This window comes from Terrapene carolina, unplaced genomic scaffold, assembly GCF_002925995.2.
Source record: "Terrapene carolina triunguis isolate 2854851 unplaced genomic scaffold, T_m_triunguis-2.0 Scaffold85, whole genome shotgun sequence".
In the NCBI taxonomy this organism is placed as follows: Eukaryota; Metazoa; Chordata; order Testudines; family Emydidae; genus Terrapene; species Terrapene triunguis.
Genome location: NW_020664436.1, coordinates 25379767 through 25404827, shown reverse-complemented (window position 1 = coordinate 25404827; position 25061 = coordinate 25379767). Strand labels below are relative to the sequence as shown.

Genomic DNA, 25061 nt, shown 5'->3' with positions numbered 1-25061 from the left:
CTAATGTTTTTATTACAGACTGAGAAATCACGTAATTGGGCACCTGACTTCCTTTGTCAACTGAAGATTGAAGTCTTACAGTAAAAGGAAAAAAATAGGAAAAAGTGACTCAGAGTTTAAAAGGCACATGGAGAGAACAACATAGGTTTCAGCAAAAATAATGCGCAACAGCCATTTTTCATTTTTCAGCCCATTGTGTCTCAGTTTTTGAGGACAATTACAGCCTGGTTGGCTTTTGTTTACTCCTCTGAGCAGCAGGACTTCAGTGATGTCTGCAGAAACACACACAACTAAGGGCTTGTCTACACTGGCACTTTACAGCGCTGCAACTTTCTCGCTTGGGGTGTGAAAAAACACTGCCCTGAGCGCTGCAAGTTTCAGCGCTGTAAAGTGCCAGTGTAGACAGTGCACCAGCGATGGGAACCGCGCCGCTCGTGGAGCTGGTTTTTTTAGAGCGCTGGGAGAGAGCTGTACCGTGACTACACAAGCCACATTAAAGCGCTGCTGCGGCAGCGCTTTAACTTTGCCAGTGTAGACAAGCCCTAAGACTAGTGTCTTTAGTTAACAGTTGCAGCTGTAGAATGGCAGACTGTTATCATATAGATTTTTGTGTGTCAAGCCAAGACAAATTTGGGGCTAGTCTACACTAGAAGCACTACATTGGCACAGCTGCACTATGCTGCTGCAGTGTGTCTGGTGAAGACTGTCTATGGGAGAGAGTTCTCCTGCCAGTGTAATAAATCCATCTCCCACCGACATACCACTGTCCACAGCAGCGCTTAGGTCGCCGGTGTAACTTACGTTGCTCAGGGGGGTGGCTTATTCACACCCCTTATTGACATAAGTTTTACCGATATAAGTGGTAGTGTGTACAAGCTGTTGGTGTGGCAATTCATAATTAAAATAAGAACATAAGAATGGCCATACTGGGTCAGACCAAAGGTCCATCTAGCCCAGTATCCTGTCTTCCAACAATGGCCAATGCCAGGTGCCCCAGAGGGAATGAACAGAACAGGTAATCACCAAGTGATCCATCCCCTGTCGCCCATTCCCAGCTTCTGGCAAACAGAGGCTAGGGACACCATCCCTGCTAATAGCCATTGATGGACCAATCCTCCATGAACATATCTAGTTCTTTTTTGAACCCTGTTATAGACAATACTGCATTGTTTTTCCAGAAATTATTCTTAGAACTTTAAGGAAAGATTGTTGGTGTTCATCACTTACCAATTTCTCCCTCAAACAATGCTATCAGATGGTCTGTTCTGTAAACGTGATTTTTCTTAAAACCTCTCAGTTTAAAAAGAGAAGTGGGAAGGGAGCAAGTGAAATCATTTAGCTAGTATTATATTTTTATTAAATATTGTACTAATTTTTTTGAATCCTTAAAATCCATCAGGTTGACATTCCTGTCATAGAAATTGGCCTTTTCTTTTTGCAGTCATCTGACATGCGTTGGTTTCTTTTAGTCGCTAGATATTTTTGAAAAAACAGTTAGCTCAGAATAGATGGAAATGTCACACAAACTGCTGCCTCAGGGCTCCTCCCCCCCAGAAGCTCCTCAGGATTGAGAATTTAGGCTGTGTTTTTCAAAGGTGCCTAAGGGAATTGAGAATTCAGTAGTAATTGGGGGCCTAGCTACCTTTAGATCCTTTAATCCCCACCTTAATAAACTATGACGTTTTCCCCTCAGGCTCTGATCAAGCAAACACTTAAGCACGTGCTCACCTTTACTAATGTGGCTGCTCATGAGTAAAGTCAGTCACACAAGTCCTGACGTGTTTGCAAGATAGAGGCCATATTTTGAGACTCATTAAAAAGTACGGGCTTGATTGTGGTCTTGCCCATGACAGCAGGTATTGGCTAAAGTTTTAAAATAAAGGTGTTTCATTTGGCTACATTAGTTCCTTAAATATAATTTAGCAGACATACTACCTATACAGCACTGAGCTTTTATCATCTTTCTTTTAATAATACTTTAATAATACTACTGGAAAAAGTATTTTAGACAGAGAAAAAGTTAATAGTGGATAATGCTTCTGTTAACCCCACCTCCATAACCCAAACAGATTATTTTTTGTAATAATTCTGAACAAAGCTGGCAGTTATGTTTTAGAATTCGCTCATTACATGGAAATGTCTGCACCTGTATTGCTATTGCTAATTTTAAAAGTATGTAATGTATCATAAATACTTGGCTGACTCCTAGAGATCATGGAATTACTCCCAGTTCTAAGCTTAGTCTGCCAAACTGACCCTTGCTTTGACACTGCCAAAAGACATCTGTGTGGAGGATTCTGTGCTTGCTGTCACCAATATGCACTCAGTAGGGCTGAAGTGTTCACAGATGTGAAGGAGTATATGTAACATAACTTTAGACTTCTATAAATTATGTTATGCATGTTGCACACGGGTCCTATCCAATTTGGAATTTTGTTTATACTAATAGACAACAGTAATTCACAGATCATTCACAAAAATGTTTATTTTTTTTTAAATAGCTGCCATTTTCCACTCCAGATGTGTCTGGATTTCAGTGGTGATTTCTGTATATATCGTGCAGAAGTACTTTGAAAATGTAGTTTGGGATTATCAAAAGTTTCTAAGGGAGTTGGGAATTTAATGGGATCCCTCAGGATTGAAGGAGCAGTCATTTTAGATTATGGTATAAGATTTGAGGTGAATATGAGGTCACTATTCACATTGAGTTCTTCCATGAAAATCTCTCTTTATTAATTCTTAACTTGGTGTATTTTGGAATCATACCCAAAAGAGAAGCACTAATGCACAATTTCAGTGGATGTTTTACTTGATCAAAGAGAAATCAGCAGGGTGGTTTTTTCCTTCAAATGTCACTCAGGTGTTACATTTTGGTCTTTGAACGGTAAAGAATTTAAAATATATTCCTTTGAATGGCTCACTTCCTGGCACCCCGGGAGCCATGCTGCTTAAAAAGATTTGTCATCAGTGTTTTGCCAGGATATGTAGTAGATATGAACAAAGGTAATACGAATGTCTTGTTGGCAGGCAGAGGCTTTCTGTCTTGTGGCATTTAAGGAGTTTGTCTAATTAGTGCAGCAGGTTTTATTATGCCACCTGAGCTGTAGCCAGGATGGACCCTTGTTTCCAGTATTGGGGAGAGACTGAATTCGGCATTCACAGCCCTGTCCTGTTCTTGTTGCATTTCTATGTTGTCAGTTGTATAGAATCATGCTTTTAACAGTCATTGTTTGTTTGACTACCTCACTTGAATAATCGTGTATTTATATAATTGATGGATTGTCATCACCAAGATGTTGTGATGTTTTGTAAATATATATATATACACTCACAAGTATATACAGATACACACACATACATAAATATAATAATAATAAAGGTTTACTATGACTACTCTCTCCTTTTTGGTATGTAATGCTTGAGCAGTGTAAGTACCAGAAAAATGTTCAGTGTAAAAATAGTTTATTTCACCCAAATTTAGAACCCAATGACACTTTATAATCTCAATTATAACATTTTTATAACCCAGCATCTCAATTTTTATTAAAGTATCCTGACTTGCTCAGAAGTCTTTTTTTTAAAAAGACAAATACAAATTTCAGAACTCTTTCCAAAAAATGACACTAGAATACTGACACTAGAATACTAGTGATAAAAAATTATCACTCCAAAACATTATTATTCCAAAACAGGATGTTAGACTGTTCAGCAATTCAATTGCTATACAATTTCAGGGTATCTTTTTCATGTAGGATTTTTTTTATCCTCTAGCATCTGCCTGGAGATTGACAAATTTGTTTTCTTCATATTGCATATTGGAACACAGAAGTGAAAATTCAGGGCATGCTCCACTGAGCTTTATGAGATGATTGTGATGCAAGCAAATTCTGGACCAAAAGGGAGAGCACCATGTACAGGGGGAATAATACTAATTTTAGTATTTTTTCACAATGATGGGAGGTGATCCGGAAAAGTTTCTATAAATCAAATTACAGCATGAAGATGATGTGTTGAATATGCCAAATAGAATTAGGATACTTTTCAAAATACTTAATTATTGTATTGTTTTAAAAAAAGCTTCAAGTAGCTAGAGCATGAAGATAGCAAATGTAACATTTAAATGCTTTTAGGGGGAAAAATGGTTATAACTATTTCCATATCAGAAAAAAAGGGCAAGCCTGCCAGGTAATAACAACTAACAAATCTAGTCAAATATGTAGGAATGTGTGCTGGGCAAAAGAGGCTTCTGGGACCTCCAACAACATCAGGAAAGCATGGACATGCCCAATACTACTCAGGTAAAAAATAAGCAAGAAAAAAACCTTTATTTTATTTTGGGGGGGCCAGGAGACTTTTCAGACCTTCTTTATACAACATAATTCAAAAAGGACAAATGGCCATTTCCCCCCTCTCCTCACAAATGATTTGCCTTTAAACTGGGATTTTCAAAGGATCCTGAGAGAGTTAGGCATCCAGCTCCCATTAGATTTCAATGGTAGCTGGGCATGAAAGTCAATGGGAAATGGGGGCCCTAATTCCCTTAGGCCCTTTTTGAAAATCTCAGCCTCAGTTGCTAGCTACCTCAATCATTACATCAAGCATTTTTGAAAAATATACTTTGGGATGAGATCCTCAACCCCCATGCTGGTCCCTTTACACCAGGTGAGAGGACTGGAGTGGTATAAAGGGACCCTAAAAGCCGTGGTTCTAGCCATAGGAGGATTCCCCTGGTGCAGATAGCTGTATAGGCTGCCCTGTAATGACCCCTTGCAAGACCTGACATAGCATGTGTGCCAGAGTCAGGTCTGGGAGCAGGCAGGGAATGTTAGGGGCAGGGCTAGAGCATGCAGCACAGTGGAGAGTCTGGGCTGCATTGCGGTCTATCAGGCAGCCTTGGGAGGCTGACATAACATAAAAAGCAACAGAGGGTCCTGTGGCACCTTTAAGACTAACAGAAGTATTGGGAGCATAAGCTTTCGTGGGTAAGAACCTCACTTCTTCAGATGCAAGTGAGGTTCTTACCCACGAAAGCTTATGCTCCCAATACTTCTGTTAGTCTTAAAGGTGCCACAGGACCCTCTGTTGCTTTTTACAGATTCAGACTAACACGGCTACCCCTATGATACTTGACATAACATAGGTTCCCAAGACTGGCTAAGTTACACTGAAGGGCAGCCCAGGATGAGAAGGGCACAAAAAGCTAACTTAGCCCCTCCTCCTCATTGCTACAGGCACAGCTCAAAATTTTGCCTTGAGTTTTCAGTTACAGTTCCAATGCTGAACTCTTGTCATAATGTATAACTAAACCTATAGCCATTTGTTCTGATCACTTGTGAAAAGATGCTCTAAACTGTTTCTTGTATTTTTAAAGTATATGAGCAACCAGTTGTAATGTGGTGCTTACTAATGCTTTGCAATCTCCTCCCACCACTCTTCTCAACCCTTATGTGAACACTTGTACTTGGTTTATTGATCAAATTGTCTATTCTTTAGACACCTGTGGAGCCTATCCTATAGTAAAGGAGTGGTTTGTGTACTTTGGGAATCCAATGGAGCAACCAGACCTTGTACAACCTATACAGCTTGACATCCCAGGTAGAATAAAATCTCATCTTTATATTTAACTCTGAACTGATTAATGATATTATTTGAATATTTGGTTACAAATCTGTTTAGAAAATCTTTCATCAGATATTTGGTTGTGCAGTCAAAGAAGATTATGAAAGACCAGTTGTTAAAATGTTAGTGCTGTATCTCCAGAACTGCTTGGAATTGCACTGTGTTTAACAGTTTTAATCTCAGAATTTGATATTATACTGTATTAAATTAAAATGTCACACAGTACTTGAGAAATTGACATTTGAAACAGATGTGAACAATTATTTAAAGAGTTTCAAAGATATATTGCATTTGAGGACAAGGAAGCAAAAAGAGGCTGTTATACCAAACCATACGTAAATCTAAAAATTGTCCCATTTTCAAAAAAATGTAATTGGACCTCCTATGTGGTGCCTGTGAGTTTTTTTTCTACTATTTGTGGCCCATACACTGTCTGCTTTTGATGTTTGCACTGCTTTGTTTCTTCTCTGTCTTTATTTTGCTTTAAGAAAAGGGACACATGCACCACCAGCATTTCAGCTATTTCATTGTGATTGTAATATTAAGAGGACCGTTTTACATTTAGAAAACATTTTTCATCCAAATGTTTTACACTTGATTGGTAACTACATGATTGAATAGATACTAATTCATACACTACTGTATATGAATTGCCTGTCTACCACCGCAGTGCAGTCACCCCTGGGATTGAATGTGACATCTTTTTAATAGCACACAGCTGCACTGTAATAGTTTAGGATAGGAAGTGAGCAATACCATATCCAGTTGCACTCTCCGAGGGAATTCAGATTGGCCAAAAGCAGTTACCTAGCTGAAATTTACACTAAAAATATTTTGGATAACACCTTTACCCTTATAACAAGTGTGTCAGGAGCTCAGTTTTATCCCACTCAGAATGTGGCATCCCCTAATAAAATACCAAACTTTGGTCCCAACCCCCAATCCTTTGCCAGTGAGCTACGTACAAAGGGACCCCTGCAGAGCTTATTTCATGACTGGGGCCTATATTGTAACAATAAAGCTGTGACAAAAATGACCAAATGCTAGTAAGTTGGCCCTTTGGTCCAGTTTCGGACCTGAAACGAGCAGGTGCAATTCCCATTGACTTTAATGGGAGTTGTGTCTGCTTACCTCATGGATAATTTGGTCCTTAATTCTTAGTTCACATAATGGAGGGGGGAAATGCACAGCTATCATGAGTTAAGGAGGGGATTATGAGTAATTGACTAATGTGCCATTTTTTTCTATTTGTATTATTTTAAAACACAGAATATTAATAATAGCTATCCTGCCTTGCCTCTTTCTGGAATTAGCAAGTGCTCCCATGAGCTGTTTGGCACCATAAACTGCTGTTACTTTTCTGGTTGCATGTGTGTAATTGGTTGTGTTTATTTTTTCTATTTTGGTTCTTTTTAAAATAAATAGTATATAGAAATGTGCCTCTGAGCTTACTTGACTATCACACAATCCAGTAAAGGAAATAACTGGTAAGACCGACCTACCTTCCTTGATCCCTCAAGTCCTTTTAAGATGATATAAGAAGATGCCCATTAAATCTGGTGACCTTTCTATTTGTTCCAGCACCCCTAGTCCCAAATCCACATTTTCCCTGCTGCCACTGCACTCCTAAACATGCAGAATTTGAAAAGCATGTGCTACTTGTATGCCCTTCTTCTTCACAGTATCTGGACACCTCAAAATAATGAATGTATTTTATTCTTACAACACACCTGTGAGGTAGCAAAGTATCCCTATTTTACAGGTGGATAACTGAGGCAAAGGATTTTAAAAGACTTGCCCAAGGTCACAAAGGAAGTTTGTAGCTGAGCTATCAACTGAGCCCAGGTTTCCTGAGTCCAAATCCAGTATTCTGTCCCGGAGACTGTCCATCCTACTCTAGGAATCTAGTGATGTAATGATTGCACATTCAAATACAGATGATAGGGGAATTCAGGAGGAGGGCAGCTGGCTGGGGTATGAGATGGATCCGGAGATGCCTAGGAGAATATGAAGCCATGGTATAATAATCAGTTGGTCTGTCTTATACAGCTTTCACTTTATTTCCTTTGAGTATGCATTTACAGAGCACCACATCTTCACGTATTGGTTTTAAAAATTTGTTTTTAAAAGGCAAGGGGGGAGTAAAATCTTAGACCCAAATTTGTCCTGAACACTCAGTCTGAGTACTATGGTTAAATCTTCCCTTCCAGGTGGTAGAGTCGGGGAAGGACTTACATAAAATGGCAGGTGCTCTGGCTATACCATTCACCTTCGTGTTGAGAATAAGCATGAATAATTTAAGTCCAAAATATAGTTTTAAAAGTATGTGCAACCTAAAAATGGAAATTTATTCATCCCTAATAACTACTAACTTACAGAGCAGACTATTACAGAAAGGGAGGATGACTTCTGGTGTTTATTTTTAGTGCTCTGTTTTCATTCCTTCAGAGAACAAATAGTTTTCTAATTTTTTTGCAGTCCATATTTGTATGACTTAAATTCTCTCATGCAGTTTTTATTTTCCACTGCATGACTGATTCACCAAATAAGGATGTCAGCAGCACATCACAGTTTTCAAATAGGAATCTTATTTGGAGATAAATGTAAAGATGTTGTTATGGGAAGTTAGAATTCAAATCTGAAAATCAAAGTCAGACCAACAAAAAAGAAGAAATCTTGATAGAAGATATTATTTGAACCACAGGCATTTGTAATATGTGTGATGGGTTTTGGTTTTTTGTTTGTTTGGTTTTGGTTTTCTGCTGCAGATTCTGATAAAAATATGTATCTTTCTGGAAAATTTTATATTATATAAACATTTCATCACTTTCTCTAAAAGAAGAGTACTAAGAGATTATGGATGAAATCCTGGCCCTGTTGAAATCAGTGTGAGTTTTGCTATTGACTTCACTACGGATAAGTTTTCACCTGTATCTTTTCAGGTTTCTTAATTTGTTGAAGTGGTTAAAGAAAAAGGTTATATTTTGACATACATTTTAAACTTTAATCTGGATCATTGCAGATTTCAGAAATCTTCAAAAAAAACAGGAAAAACACTACTAAAATATACTTGTTATGGGACATAAGAAAGTACGATGCCTTAAAATCTGAAAATCTTACAGCTGATAGAAGATGGAATATTAGGTTATAAAATAACTGGTGTTAAGGCTTCAAGAACAATAATTTAAGATCTAGTGTGTGTGCAGGTATACAAACACATCCTTATATGACCCAGCCCTCTGAAAGAGTCCCATCTGAAATTTTGGCGTGTCCCCTTCCATTTGAATGACTAGGGTATGGATTTTCCTTTACTCTCCCTCACACATCTAACAGACCAAAATTAAATTTAAACCTTAGATGACTTTTGTTTTCTTTAATTTAATAGTTGAGCAAAGATGGACATAAAAACTTAAAAGACCTATTAGACCATCTTGTCCATCCCCCATGCTATTGATGGGGATATACTAGGGTGACCAGGTGTCTGGTTTTCAACCGGAACACCTGGTCGAAAAGGGATCCTGGCGGCTCCGGTCAGCACTGCTGACCGGGCCGTTGGCTGTCCAGCTGGCGGCACCGCGCGGCTGGCAGTCTCCCTGCTAACCTCTGTGCCGCGTGGCTCCCTGGAAGCAGCTGGCATGTCCCCCCTCCGGCTCCTATGCGTAGGGACAGCCGTGGGGCCCCATACGTTGCCCCTACCCCAAGTGCCACCCCCGCAGTTCCATTGGCCAGGAACCATGGCCAATGGGAACTGCGTGGGCGGTGCATGCGGACGGGGCAGCATGCAGAGCCATCTCGCTGTGCCTCCACATAGGAGCCAGAGGGGGGACGTGCCGCTGCTTCCGGGAGCTGCTTGAGGTAAGCGCCGCCTGGAGCCTGCACCCCTGACTCCCTCCTGCGCCCCAACCTCCTGCCCCAGCCCTGATCCCCCTCCCACCCAGCAAACCCCTTATTGCCAACCCAAAGCACCCTCCTACACCCCAAACCCCTCATCCCCAGCCCCACCCCAGAGTCTGCACCCCCAGCCAGAGCCGTCACTGCCGCCGCACGCCAACCCCCTGCCCCAGCCCAGAGCCCCCTTCTGCCCTCCGAACCCCTCAGCCCAAGCCCCCTCCTGCAGCCCAAACCCCTCATCCCTGGCCCCACCCCAGAGCCCGCACCCTCATCTGGAGCCCTCACCCCCTCTTGCTAGGGTGACCGGGTGACCAGATGTCCCGATTTTGTAGGGACAGTCCTGATTTTTGGGTCTTTTTCTTATATAGGCTCCTATTACCTCCCACCCCCTGTCCCGATTTTTCACACTTGCTGTCTGGTCACCCTACCTCTCGCATCCCAACCCACTCCCTCAGCCTGGAGCCCCTTCCCACACTCTGAACTCCTCATTTCTGTCCCCATCCCCCACCCCGGAGCCCACACCCCCAGCCGGAGCCATTACCCCCTCCTGCACCCCTGCCCCCTGAGCCAGCCTGCTGAAAATGAGTGAGTGAGGGTGGGGAGAGTGAGTGACGGGGGTGGGCGGATGGAGTGAGCGGGAGATGGGACCTCAGAGCAGGGGTGGGGCAAGGGTGTTCAGTTTTGTGTGACTAGAAAGTTGGCAACCCTAGGATATACAAATCTGTTTAAGGAAAATGCATGTATATTTAATCTATATGTTCTGGCTTCCAGAAGTAATCTAGCAAACAAGATGCTGATAAAACATTTCTAACGGAGATTAGATTTGATAACAGAGAAGTGAAGTGTATTAGGAATGTACCGTTTAATGAGTTTGAAAACATCCTTATCTCCTGAAGATAGCTGATCCATTTGATGTATTCAGGGTCTGTAGTTTACTGTCACAAACACATTCTGATGCTGCTTTTCATTTTGTTGCCAAAAAATCTCAGATACTGTAGGTGAATTTAAATATGTCACTTCATATTGGAGGAGCCTGGATGTACTGTACTTTCATTGTTCCAATCATTGGTTACTACAGGCATATGTAATGGATATACTTGGTTTCAGAAGAGGGTAATTCAAAGATTTATTTTAAAGACTCAGATTTAACAAGTATTCTGGCTTGCAGCAGTAAACCTTTAAAAGTGGCCAAGATGATTGACAGGTTAATGTTAAGCATTCCTGATAAGCAGTCTTCTAAATCCCTTCTTATAGTTGTTTCTTCAGATACATGTAAAACAGCTCAAATGTTTGTTTTATTATATTTTTATAATTCTATTTATATCATTCTTTACTATAAAGCCACATCTCAACTCTCATTATTTATTTATTCAGGTTGAGAAGCTGTATTTTTTCTTTTAAACGGTGCAGCTCGTATATTGCACATGCAGTGCTTGTACCATGTGGTGACGTGACTTAGGTTGGTGTAAATTTATACAGCAGCTTCATGTAAACCTAGAGTTTAATGACACTGAGGTGTTAATGCATTCCACCAGTTTGTGTCTGAATGCATTACTTGCTTATTATGAATCAATTATTGAAGCTCAGCCAACCAAAATAAAGACTTACTATGCATGTGAGGTTTTCTTGTTTTTTATTCATACATGATCACATTTAAATACAACATTTATTCTAGCACATGAATTAAAAGGAAAAATTAATTTGATCAATGATCTTTTCACATGTTGACTAAAAAGTATCTTTCTTGTTAGAAAAGTATCAATTCATAACCCTGTGGTGACCAGGCCACTCATCTTGGTGATATTCTCACTCTAGGAATGCACAAGGAGTATAAGCATGAGTACTCCTAAATTTAGTTCTTCACACAATTTTATTGCATAATAAAGGAAGACTGAAAATGACAAAAATCTTGTAGTGTTATAGGGCATCTTTCTTTGATTACATAAACTTGTAATTGTTAAATCTCAGATAGAACAGTTAATTTCCCCCTGAATAATCCAGCTAGTAGCAACTGCCCAAGCAGCAATTCTGATTTTTTTTCCATTTTGTTTCTTAAATAACTTTTCCAAAAGTGAATCAAAGGATTTGTCTACATGGCACTGCAGTCCGAATTACAGGAGTGTGAATTGTAGAGCTCTCCAATATGTTGAATTCTAACTGTCCAAGCTGGATTTCGCTGGCACAAACTAAAAGGTACCTAGTTTGTGTTGCTGTAGTCCCATTTCTAACATGTTGTGCTCTAAGTGCCCCATGTAGATCCTGCTGGGACAGACTAAAAGGTACCTCGTGCACATTAATGTCGTCCTTTTTCAAATGGGACTACGTCAACACAAACTAGGTATCTTTTAGTTCACACTAGCAGGGTCTACATGGGGCAGTTAGAGCATAGTACGTTCAAGTGCACTACAGTTCACACTCTTGTCATTCAGATTGTGGTACCATGTAGATAAGCCCTTAATAAGAATATCCAGAAGTATTAGAAGAAGAAAAGTATTTTTCTTCCATATCCAAGTAAACCTCTCTCTTTCCTCAGGAATGTATTATAGTTATGGTTAAAGCTAGCCGAGAAGCAGCATAGTCTAGTGGGTAGAACAAAGAACTGGAAATCAGGATTTCGATGTACTAATCTTAGCTTTGCCATAAACTGTTGGTGAGACCTTAGGCAAGTCATTAAACTTTGCTGCATTTCAATTTACTTGTCTGTCAAATGAGGGTTATATAATAGCAAACTCCTAAGAGCATTGTGAGTTTAATTACTTGTAAAATGCTTGGAGATCCTTGGATGGAAGCATTATTATTGGTTGGTAGGTTCAATTAGAAGATAGAATTATGTTTCCTTTACAAGTACAAATAACTCATAATTCACAAGTCCCTCTTCTTCCCACCGCACATGTGGATTTTAAATTAATGATGGAATCAGCAATCTTTTACAGAGAAGATGTATTGATTTTTCTGCTGAGATTTTTTCAGCATACTTGCATGCATGTACATTGTACTTGTTCAAGGGATGTATTGTGGAGGAGCCAGTCCTTGGATCTTCATTTCTGTCTCATATAACATGATTTCCATGACCACTGCAGTTGTTAAGCAGTGTTGTTTTGAAAATAGTAAAATTATCTACGCTCTTGAAATAAAATTCATTTATAAAATCTTAGAAATTAGAGATGAAATAGATTACTTTCTATTAACTGACTCTTGGAGTGTGTCTGCCTATCCAGAGGGCAGTTGCATAACTATTTCATCTTTATTTCCCTCCCCCCCCCACAAATTACTCTCTCTGGTTGCTCTTCTGAACTCTCTCCGGTTTGTCGACTTTTTTCTGATGCAGCGATTCCCAGAATTGGACTCAATATTCTAGGTCTCATCAATACTGTATAAAGTGACACTATCACTTCTGTTGTATGTGGTGGTATTAGTCTTATTTTTAGCACAAATTATTATTCTTTTTGCTAATTAATGTCAAACTATTAATGTTTTCCTGAAGAGTATACATATTTTTCCTACAAAGTGATTGAAGACTGAAAAATCATCATTTATTTGGTACGGTAAAAGCAAAGAACTTTGTCAAGGTTGCATGAACAGTTCTTTTTCCTGTGATTGACATCTGTTGATGGGAACTATAGTCTTGAGAATATTAAAGTAAACATTCTGGAGAGTGAGGGAGGAAAATATTTAAGGATTTGCTTTTTAACTTCTCTTTCTCTAGGCACAGTACCATTTGGTTAATGGCTTTCTTTGCTAAATAAACACGTCAGCCATCTAGATCTCAGCACCTTGACACTTTAATCGCTTGTTGCCAAGTGGCCCTAATTGTAGAATGCAGCTGCTGCTCATCATAAAGGAAGATGTGTTACCAAATGTAGCTTTGTCTGTCCAGTCTTAAAACTAGCACCTCTCTGTTTATTCAACAACAAAAGCAACATTGCTTTACAGTAGGTGTGTATCATTAATTGGGATTTTTTGGTGCAGCTGTCTAGATATCCACCTGGCATTTCACCCACAATATTATTTATTTTGACAGTGGATTAAATGTAATGTAAGTGGAGAGCTCCAAAGTTCCATTGAAAATAATAGGAATTAGGAGCCTTTGTGGATCTCCCTTGTTACCATACTGAAGGGTCCACTAAAAATGCCTAGATTGATATAACTTGATACATAATTAGTCTCATAACGCATGTGTGTTTATTAGTAGTGACATTATCATACTGTAGTCTGGGGGAATAAATAAGCCCTGGTGGGTTTGATTTAGCTCTGGACTATGCCACTGGACCTAATGCAGGGGGCTGACAGTAGTGGAGTGTTCAAGAGGAGTTGCTGTGGCAGAAGTTACCTACAACCACTACTCTGCCAGGGGAATACCAGTGTCATTCCTAAAAGTAGGTGCTGGCCCAGAGAAGGGCATGACCACGGTTACTAAGGACGCACTGATTTACCCCCTGGGGGACATGCTGATTCCTATCAAACCCCTGTTTCAGGTTAATACTGACCTCTCTTTGCACACTGGAGCTCTTACGGGAAGGGCAGTAGCGCAGACAAAGCCTGCTGTCCCAACGGATGAATCCTCTTTGGCTCAGAGGTGCTTCCACTATCCGGGTATAAAAGTGTAGCTCTCTTCAATGAAACTTGTTTAGATTGCAGCCCCCCCCCCCCCCCCCCCCCCAAACCAAACTTTGTTGCAAATGTAAATTCAGTTAATTTTCACATTTTGTTCCTTGCAAACTTAAAGAGCAGAACAAGTGTTTCCTCTTAATGTTTAATTCAGTGGTTCTCAGCCCATGGGCCACTTGCGGCACAATCAGCACACAGCTGCGGCCCATGTGACATCTTCAGGTTTCATACGGTTAGTGTATATATTGTGTGGACGTGGCCCACACAACACATAGAGAGCTGCATTTGTGTCCCACAATGATAAATAGATTGAGAACCACTGGTTTAATTTAATAGGCAAAGCTTGTCTTATCTTCCTATTGTAAAGATAAAATAATGGATTTCTTTTGTAGGTGGAACACCTAGTTTGAGAACATTGTGGCTCACTAAAGGACCAGAGGTGCAAACACTACGGTATAGCATGTTTCTGGCATGCTTTCACCTTCAGGACATGGTGGAGGAATTCCAGTTGCTGGATGCACCTGTTGCGGCTGTCTGCTGTCTGCTGATTTACCTTACCCTGCAGGTAAAGTGAATGGTTACTATGTAACCAGCACTTGCTGCTCACACTTGTGTCAATTTATCTCTCCATCTTTAGCTCAAGCATAGTTGATTACATTAATAGTACTAAATTACAGTATTTTTTATTACTCCAGTTAACTCGTGTCATCCTGTCTGAGAAAATACTGTGTTTCCTAAATTATACATCTCAATTTTTGAATGCCTCTGGCAAAAGACCTTTGGGCATCCTAACAAAAAATAACTAACTAAAAATGTAATCTTAGGATTTTCCCCCTATACCTGGCTCTATTTGCAAATTATGGCTGTTCTTTTTGTGTTTCTTTCATGTCATGATATTTGAAAAAAGGAAAAGAAAAAAACCAAAAAACTTTAACAGCGACTGTCTGTTCCTATGGCTACTCTAGGCCTTCTCATCAGCTCCCATGACTTCTTCACACCACACCTTGTCAGCTCCCCCAGTTCAAAGCCAGGATGAATGGCCATAGCAATTCTCACATGCAAATACAAATTCTTATCTGACTGTAATAAGAAGTCATGTACCTATTTCTGCTGTTACTCTAAAATATTCGCTGCTTATGTACCTAAAACAATGAAAACCAAAAGAAATTTAGAACTGAATATATTAATTCATTGTTTCCATTTCTAAGAGATTTTTAACACATTCTTCACAATTTTAGTCACCTTTTAAAATAGTGAACTCACAAATATATCTTGCTTTATTAGTGCAACAAGAAAATATTGGCTTCATCTAATTTGATTAGATTTTCTGTTATTTCCTGTTATTGTGAACTCTCTTTTGATTAAAATATAATTTGTTTTCTCTGACTTTCATTTTCTTAGCAGTGGGCTTTTATTTGTATGTGAAAATAGGATCTTCCTAATTTTCTCGTACTCTCCTCAGCCACATGAATTAACCCAAACTAAGATTTCTTCACTTGGAAAGAACATGTGGGAATTGTACAAATGTGTGCCATAGCCATTTCCCCCTCCCTTTAACTGGTTGCATTTGCAGCACAGATTCTTAATGAGAAAGTACAAAGGCACATGCTTAAGTGCTTTGCTGAATTGGGGCTGACATGATTTTGACTGTGTTAACTATGTATCACTCTATCCCGGATACCCTTCATACATTGCATACTAATATCTGTAGGGGTTTTTTTGGGTAGGACTAAGGGACGGGATAGCAAAATAATCTCTGAAGAAACTTAGGCTCCCCTTCCTCTTGGTCAGGAAACACAATTTTTAAAAGAAATCCTGTGTCACAATTTTGCTATTAACTGCACCTTTGAGCCCCCCACCTCTGGGTCTTCTCTGAGGGCAGCCTCTTTAGGTTTCCAGGTCCCAGCTGTTCACCTCTTTTGGGCAGAGACCTGTGTCTCCTTCCCTCCAGACTGAAGGTTTAGGCTTATAGTCCCTCTGCACCTCACTGTGGTTTCCCCACCAGGTCTAACCGAGGCCTGGCACCTCTGGTTAATCTCTCTCCAGGGGCTATAACAGTATATACAGTTTATCAAAAAAACCTTAACGAAGCAAGCACATTTATTCTTAAAGTAAAAGTATTACAGAGAAAAAAAAATATTTTTTCCCATGCACACGCTAAAAGCTTATCAGAGGTCATCCATCATTTATGGGGCCCTACTAGACCAAAGTCTTTCCAACCCTTCTCTAAGAGTTGGGGCCCTTGGTTAGGAGGGCCTGTCTGTTTGCTGGATCAGAAAGAAGCCCTGAGTCAGTGTTAACCCAGCTTTTTATCCAAAAGTCTTTTCTTTGTCTGATGGTCTCTAGGCAGTTCAGTTTGAATCAGTATATGTGAACCTCCCCAGGTGGTGGTATCTCTCTGGAGGTGTTACAACCTGAGTGATTTGTCTTAATCACATCCCGGTGTTTTTGGTTTCTGGAGAAGTTGTAACCTTCTCCTCATAGTTGCATACACATACAATCCCTAACTCACAGTGATATGTAAACTCAATATTGTGTCCCACTGGGTTTGCAATATCTGTCACATCTCCCTTATAAAGAGGTTTGTGTAACAGGGCTGCTTGACCAGCATCCTAGGGAAACACATGGACTTATTCCTTGGATGGCGTTTCTGCCATTACCTTGCCTAATTTCATTTTTCAACTATTCATATAATAAACATTCTGCTAACAAGCCAGTATACATCATTCATAAATCTGTACAGTCATTTCACAACCATACCATATATTTTCTTTCTTTGGACCCTATGGGGCTGTACTATAGGTGGAACTCTCACACACACCTTTTTACCTCTGTCACCCCAAAACCTGGTCCTCCCACTCCCACCTCCTATCTGGTTTCTGAGGAGTGCATGTGGTGTCCCTTTGTCCCTCAAGGGTGGGACAAAGGTGGGTGACCTGGTGGTGAGTGGACGTTCTCCACCCCCCTTTGGAATATTCCAGGAAGCAACTCTTTGGCTAGAAGGGAGAAATAAAGCAGGGCTGGCTCCCTGTGAAGCAGCTCTCAACTATGCACTGTTTTTAACAGCTGAGGGGTCAGGCAGGGGAGATTTTTCAAACCTCCCCCGTTCCCTGCCCCACCTCCTTGGAGGTCAGGACCTGGGGATCCCTTTGGCCTGACTACAACTTCTATGAGGAGAGGGGAAAGAGTATTGATGCCCCACCCGCTGCGTTGGCCTTTTGATCCCCACACACTGAGTCAAGGTGAACAGCAGTTGTTCTCCCCTCCTCTTCCCCACCCCCCAACCAGGCTCAGTGTCATTTACATTTTCACAAACCATCAGGCAGTCATAGACTGGGGAGGGACGGGAGAGGTTCCCTCTTTTCCTGGCTGTAGTTACTTCCATCATCCCCCAAGTACGCTTTACTTGGGCATTTCCCACATCTGGATGGGTGTCATAGATTAGCCAGTGTATTGCAGCTGGCTCAGTGGTCTCACTTTTGGCCGGAGACCCTGCACATGCTGTGTACTGCCTCTGGTTCGCTGATAAGGGTGGGCAGAGAGTGTATTTCCCTAGCCTGGGCATCAGGACTCAGTTTCCCTTGAGGTCAGTAGGACTCCTTGCTCCCCTGGAGCAAGAGGTTGTCTCAATTCCCCCCCATTCCTTCAGTCCCAGGTATTTGAGTTACATATGCTGGGGAGGTATCTTGATCTTCACAGTGTTTCCTCTCCAATACTGGCAGGAGGGATACAAACCCCTTCTCCCTGTCAGCTACTCCATTTGCATTTTGGCTCTCTCAGTCCCTGGGATGTTTGGAGCTAACTGAGTGGGTCTGAGTCATCCTTTCTGCTTTTAAATCCAAAATATCATTCCCTAAAAAAAAAAAAAAAGAAATGGAATGTCTGCTAAGACACCTACAGCCAACACCCAGACCCTTCTGGGTCTGTATAGAACTCTGTGCTGTAGGTAGAGTGAAGGCTTTTACACTGGCAAGGCAACCTTTACCTGGATTTGGCACCTTGCAAGCATTTGATTGAGTTTCACGATGTGGAATTTATCTATAGCAGGGGTGGGCAAACCTTTTGGGCCGAGGGCTACATCTGGGTGGGGAGATTGTATGCAGGGCTGGGGCAGGGGGTTGGGGTGCGGGAGGGAATGTGGGAGGAGGTGTGGTGTGCAGGAAGGGGCTCAGGGCAAGGGATTGGGGCAGAGGAGGGGTGGAGGGTGTATGAGGGAGCTCAGGGCAGGGGGTTGGAGTGCAGAAGGCATGCAGGGCGTATGAGGGGGCTCAGGGCAGGGAGTTGGGGTGCAGGAGGGGTGCGAGGTGCAGGCAGGAGGCTTAGGGCAGGGAGTTGGGGGGCGCGGTGCAGGCAGGGTTCAGGCTCCGTCCCGGCGCCGCTTATCTAAAGCGGCTCCGGGGTGGCAGCGGCGCACACCGGGGCTGGCTCCCTGCCTGCCTGCCCTGTCTCCGGCCCTGCGCCGCTCCAGGAAGCGCTGTGGCCCCTGGGGGAGGGGAGGCGGAGGGCTACTCGTGCGCTGCCCTTGCCGCGCCTCCAGGTACCTCCCCTAAAGCTCCCATTGGCCGCAGTTACCCCTTCCCAGCCAATGGGAGCTGCAGGGGGTGATGCCTGGAGGCAAGGGCAACACACGAAGCCCTCTGCCCGGGGGCCGCAGGGACGTGGAGCTGGCCACTTCTGAGAGCGGCGCGGGGCTCACAGCGCCACTGGGGGCAATCCTGCAGGCTGGATCCAAAGCCGTGATGGGCCGGATCCGGCTCGCAGTTTGCCCACCCCGATCTATAGTCTTCACAGTCCCAGTATCTCCATCCACTGAATGTTTCGCCATTAACTGTCACCTTCTGCTCCCACTGGGGATCAGATGGATCTGCACCCATGAGGGTTCAGTATAACACTCTGACCTATATGTTTTAAGGCATATAACTGCTTAGTTATATTTGAAAGTTAATTTTAAAGAGAGAAAAAAAGACACCAGTTTCCCAACTGTATCTCCCCAATGTCTGCAGCAAGAAAGGCAACAGAAGGAAACTGCTTATGGTCATCTGTGCCTTTGTTCATGCTTGTAACTTTAACTTTTGTAAGCACCAGCATATGGATTGACTGACTGGCTTTCTCAATATTTATTTTTCATGTATTTAATGAAAACTTTAAGAAGGCTGTTTTGAGCAAGAGCAAAAAGAATCTGTAAACAGACTGAAACTTCACTGCATAAATCAACAGTGTAACGGTCCACTCAGATACCCCGAGACAACTTTCTTCAATACTGGGGGGTGGGGGAACCCTCCGATTGCACACCACTCATTGTCACCTACCACCCCACCTTGGAACTCATATGGAGTATCATTAAACAATTAATACTCATGCTCTATGGGCACCACATGCTGAAATAAATCTTTCTCATATCTCCTCTTCTGGCATTCAAACAATCCCCTAACATGTTGACATGGTCATCATCAGAAGCAAGCTCCGCACAGACCAGGCCACACCAACTCAAAGTGGCCCAGACCCTGCCAGAACAACTGTCAGTAGGTTTTGTATCTATCTCCACTGCTGTGGTGATCTGTTCCCCTCACCACATACCTTTCAAGATCCATAGGTCCTGCACATACCTATCACAACTTGTGGTGTACATCATCCAGTGCACTTAATGCCCCAATAACAACAGTGTGGGTGAAATGAGATGACCATTACACTCTCAAATGAAGTCACACACAAAAATGATAACAGACTGTCAAGGCTGATTCCCCACTCTGGCACTTCAAGAGGAGAAGGTGGGAGCCCACAAGGATTCTAAAAATTAATACTGGCCACTCCAGGCTTGTATTAAACTCCTCCCAAGGTTACAGCTTCTCGCTGACCTTGGATGGGTAGATGCTGCCACCACTCAAGTGCAGAACCCCTTTGAGAGCCCAGGAAGGTGCACTTGGGAATTCGTTCCTGTGGGGTACCCTCAAGCCCTTTCACCCCCCCACCCCCCAGGGAAGAGCTGAGAAAGGAAAAAAAAAAAGGAAATCAGCTGTTGCCACCAAAATTAAACATGTCCACCAACCTCTTAAGAGACAAAAATCCAATTCTGTTCTTAAAAAAGGTAAATTTTATTAATAAAAAAAAAGAAAGAAAATACACCTGGGAACTTAGGCTTTTTCTAGATTTAAAAAAAACAAACTACTACACCTCTACCCCGATATAACGCGACCCGATATAACACGAATTCTGATATAATGCAGTAAAGCAGTGCTCCGGGAGGGTGGGGGGGGCTGCGCACTCCGGCGGATCAAAGCAAGTTCGATATAACACGTTTTCACCTATAAAGCGGTAAGATTTTTTGGCTCCCAAGGACAGCGTTATATCGAGGTAGAGGTGTACAAGGATTAAGCATCAAGAAGAGCTTTCTTGAGGTCCAGCTTAAAGGTTACAAGCAAAACAAAAGCACCGGGGGTTAGCACGGAGGAGTCCAGAGCCATAAAGAAATAAAAAGATAAACCTAATCGTGTCTTCCTAGACATTTCCTGATCTACTTACATATCTGAGGTTTCAAATGAGTAGTTTCTAGGTATGATACCTGGCCCCAAGCTTCTTACAACATAGATGCTGCCCTGTTCGCCTCTCCCTGGGTGAACAACCACAGACATATAAAAGGGGAGTCTTGTTTCAATTTTTTAAAGTTCTAGCCTTCCCATTAACTTTTTTGGCCAGGTGCCCACTCACTTTCTTTTACCAATGCATAGCAGAGAGACGTTTTAATCCTTTACAGGTAGAGCAATTAGAGAACAGCTACTAAGAGGGATTTTAGCTGCTGGCTGGCTGGATGTCCGTAAAAGGGAGCAACCCCACTCCTTCATTTATCACACAGACAAAAACACCATATCACTTGTGATGAACACGGTTCTCAGAACATTCACTCCTTATCTGACCTCTCAGTCCTCATCCTCAAAGAAAATCTGCACAACACCTTCAAAAGACAAGCCTGGGAATTTAAATTCATAACTTTGCTAGACACTAAAAATCATGGACTCAATAAAGACACTCTATTTAAGGCTCATTACAACAATCTCTAATCCACTAACCCCCCTCATTTGTCCTACGACTGCAGAGGTGTTAACCGCCCATTTAATCTTGAATGGTTTATTGCAATATGTATTAACTCATTATGCTAAACAATCTGTTCCACCTAGTATTTAGCTGTGACACTCGTACCTTTCCCAAATCTGAAGAAGAGTTCTGCGTAAACTCAAAAGTTTGTCTCTTTCACCAGCAAAAGTTGGCCCAATAAAAGATATTATCTTGTCTCTCTAAATCAACAGTACCAGTTTAGAAAACAAAGTGCAGCACTCCTCTGTGTGTGAGCACCAATTAAACGTCTCTGAATTAAGAATAAAATGTTAAAAAATAAAGATCCAAGTGATAAATCTACTCTTAAAAATCTGAATAGGACAAATGAGATTAAGTCATGAACAGTCTTTGGGGTAGGTGAAGCCAGACTTATGTTTTGAGGCTATTAAGAAATTATAAATGCTGTGATACTGGGTGTGTGATAAATGCTTGATCAAATCAGGAGGAAATGCTAAATAAAGTGTTTCTTAGAAATGAGTATTTTGACATTTTAATAAGCTCTTAAGTTCTTTGGCTGATTGTGTGTATCACAATAAAAAATACAGCCACCAAAAAGCAAAATAGAGAGGTTTATTGAGGGGGCTCCTTCTTTTAGAACAAAATTAATAAATGTTCTGTAGTTAAAAATCACTCTTTTTGTTGGCTGCACATACTAGGGTTTTCAGGTTTAGTAATTTTCCCTTGCTGCTGTTTACACAAAGGTATCACCTGCCTTGAAAATAAAAATAGGGGATGGTGAATTTGGGGTTGGTAAGATTATTATCAGATTTTAGCAGCCAATCAATAACTTACGCTTGAGTGGAGTTAATGAATGGCAGGAGTACTTTGCAATGTTACACTATTCTGATATCTATTACCCAATCCTGCTTTGTGCAAGGTTTAAAAGACCTTCCAAAGAAAGAGGGTTTTTAATAGGGAAAGGGGGGTTCAACAGAAGTCCCTAATGCAAAGTCTTCCAGATTTATGATGGTGCATTTTTATCTAGGGTGGGTGGATTAAACGTTTTTTATCATCTAAGAAGAGTAAATGAAGTTACAGTAGATGGCTTCTCTCTGTGTTTCTCCTCTTCCCTGGTTCTTTCCCATTGACCTATCTGCCCTTTCCCCCCTCCTGCACTTCTCTTTGAAATTTAATAAAACAGTATTAATTCCATAAACAAACTCTTTGTTTAAAATGGATCGTGGTTGGATAAGTGTAACGTCCCCCTCCCCCAAAGAAAACCCTTAAAAGCAAGGAAATGCCAAATTATGGAATACCTCTTAACTTTACCTGAACTTCTAATCAGCATGTTTGCACTGACAATGCAGGTTCCATATATTCACAAAAAACTTCCTTCCGTTTCCAGCTGATAAGGTGAAACATTGTACATACCACATGGATCTCCTTCACAGTATAATCAAAACCTTATTACAACCTCAACAATATCAGCAAATATTCAGCAATGACATATATGCACAGGTTAAGTCTGCATTCTTTTTGGGGGAGAAGTAGGAGATAACTTAATTGGATCCATGCTGCAGAAAGAGCACAGGGGGCGTGGGGGAGCAGTTGCTGGTGCAAAACCATAGGGCTTCCACACAGATGGCCCTTTGCCTCTGTCAGATTCCAGAGACCCATGGATTTCAGGGAGTCACACCGTCTGCTTCTTCCAGAGGGGGCAGACCCCACCTCTCCTTCCCTTATAGAAACATCTGAAGAAAACAACTAGATGAAACTCAGAGTTTTCCTCTATTGTTTGGGTTGTTTTTCATAAGAGGGTGATTTTCCCCAATTTTCTTCAAAAAATTAAATTCCTTCCACAAAAAAAATCCAACCCTGCCCCTCCCTCCCCACCAAAAAACCAACCAAGGATTAATCTAACCTGGAAATTTACTTTGAAGTAAGAAATTTTTGTTCTAAATTATCTTGTCATTTTTACTGACACACCCATTTTTTAAAGATGTAGCTAATTTTTTATATCTTTCTACTGATGGTCAGTAGAGCATTTGTACTGGAGATAAATCTTCATAGCCATCAACTATGGCTGGTTCAGTTAGTCTTCATTTTGGGATCCTAGTGGTAGAGTGATTTTGTACTGTAAAGATATTTTATTCATCTGAAGTAGCATCATTATTGGAACACTCTTGGTATTGTGGTTACTGGTAGATATCCTGTTGGTACTACTTATAAAGGTCCTAAAAGAAAAAGAAGAGGGAGAATGTGAAAGTTAGCTTTTGGGTAGAGTTGTGGAGAGTGGAGATAATACAAAGCTACACAAATGGAGTTGTGAAATTAAGTACCATGTTATTTTTCTTTATCTAAATTCTGGTTGTTGGAATGTCACTCCTTCACCACTGCCCTACTCATTTTGTGTGTATGTGTTTACACAGTCATAAAGACCAATTTGCAGAATGGTTTTTCTTCCATAGCTCACAGCTCAGATTTTTTTTATCTCTGTTTCAGGTGGACAGTTTCTCTCTGGAGGACTTGAATGCATTTGTGGCTCACACTCTGTGCCTTCAGGGGAAGTCAGCTGCTCAGCTAGCAGGTTTGCAGGTAAAGACATGACTGATCTGCTAACATAATGCTGATAACCAGGGTAAACAAAGTGTGGTTTTCTTTTTGAGTATTCTTCTCTTACAGTTACTCACTCAAGGGTTGGGAATTGAACATCAGTGTAACATTTACAGGCATTTCATTTTCTATAATTTGTCGGTTCATTTGTGTTCATTAATGACATACAGTGTTAAATATAGAAGGGGGCGTTTTCTAGAGATTTGAAACCAGGACTGGGCATCTGAAGATCTAGATTTTGTTCCTAGCTCTGCCACTGATTTGCCATGTGATCTTAGGCAAATGACTTAACCTCTTTTAGTTTACCCATCTTAGGCCTTGTCTACACTACAGAGTTTTGTCAACAAAAATTATATCGACACTCAAAAAGCGCTGTAATAAAAATCGGTAATGCATGTTCACACTCACTCCCTCTGTCAGCAGAGCACGTCCACACTTAGGGCACTAGCATCAACAGCGTGAGCAGATCACTGTGGGTACCTATCCCACAGTCCTGCTCGACACCTTCTGTCGCTAGGTGTTGTGGGAAGGCGGAGCAGATCGTGGCGCATCTTGCGACAGGGCTGAATGTCCCATGATGCATTGCTTTCTGTCTCAGCATTCCATGGGCTTCTGGCGTTCTTTCATGGCGTTTTTCGACGTTCCTTCTTTGCTGTGCATGCTGGCATCTTTGTGAGAAGGGATGGATCCTGCACTGCTCTCCTATGCTCTGATAACTGTCATAAAGACATCGTGGATGACAGCGCAGTTAATCACGAAGTTCCTAACTGAAGAAGACTCCCATTGCCTGACAGGCTGTGTGATATGGATAGGAGCAACTTTAAATTGCTTTTGGCATTCACAGAACAGCTGCAGAGAGTGGACCGTCGCTGTTGGGCTCGGGAAACAAGCACTGAATGGTGGGATTGTATCGTCATGCAGGTTACAGGAATACATCAATAGGAAGGGGTACTTCTCCATGGTGTTGCAGGCGCTTATGGGTCACCGTAGGCGTTTCACTGACATCAACGCGGGATGGTCCAGGAAGGTGCATGATGCACGTATCTTCAGGAACACTGGCCTATATAGAAAGCTACAAGCGGGGACTTTCTTTCCAGACCAGAAGATTACAGTGGGGGATGTTGAAATGCACATAGTGATCCTGGGAAACCCGGCATACCCCTTATAGCCGTGGCTCATGAAACCTTACACGGGAAACCTGGACAGCACTAAGGAGCTGTTCAACAACAGGCTGAGTAGGTGCTGGATGACAGTGGAAAATGCCTTTGGCAGATTAAAGG

The 25061-nt window shown here is 41.6% G+C and overlaps 1 protein-coding gene across 2 annotated transcripts in view; it reads left to right on the top strand.

Annotated features, from left to right (window-relative positions):
• FAM120B (family with sequence similarity 120B) overlaps nucleotides 1-25061 on the top strand; it is a 92428-nt gene that overhangs the window by 13726 nt on the left and 53641 nt on the right. For both annotated transcript variants that reach the window (XM_024203863.3, XM_024203862.1), the window contains exons 4-6: nucleotides 5494-5595; nucleotides 14511-14683; nucleotides 23671-23763. In XM_024203863.3, coding sequence (XP_024059631.1) covers nucleotides 5494-5595; nucleotides 14511-14683; nucleotides 23671-23763 — 368 coding nt within the window. The remainder of the gene's footprint in view (nucleotides 1-5493; nucleotides 5596-14510; nucleotides 14684-23670; nucleotides 23764-25061) is intronic.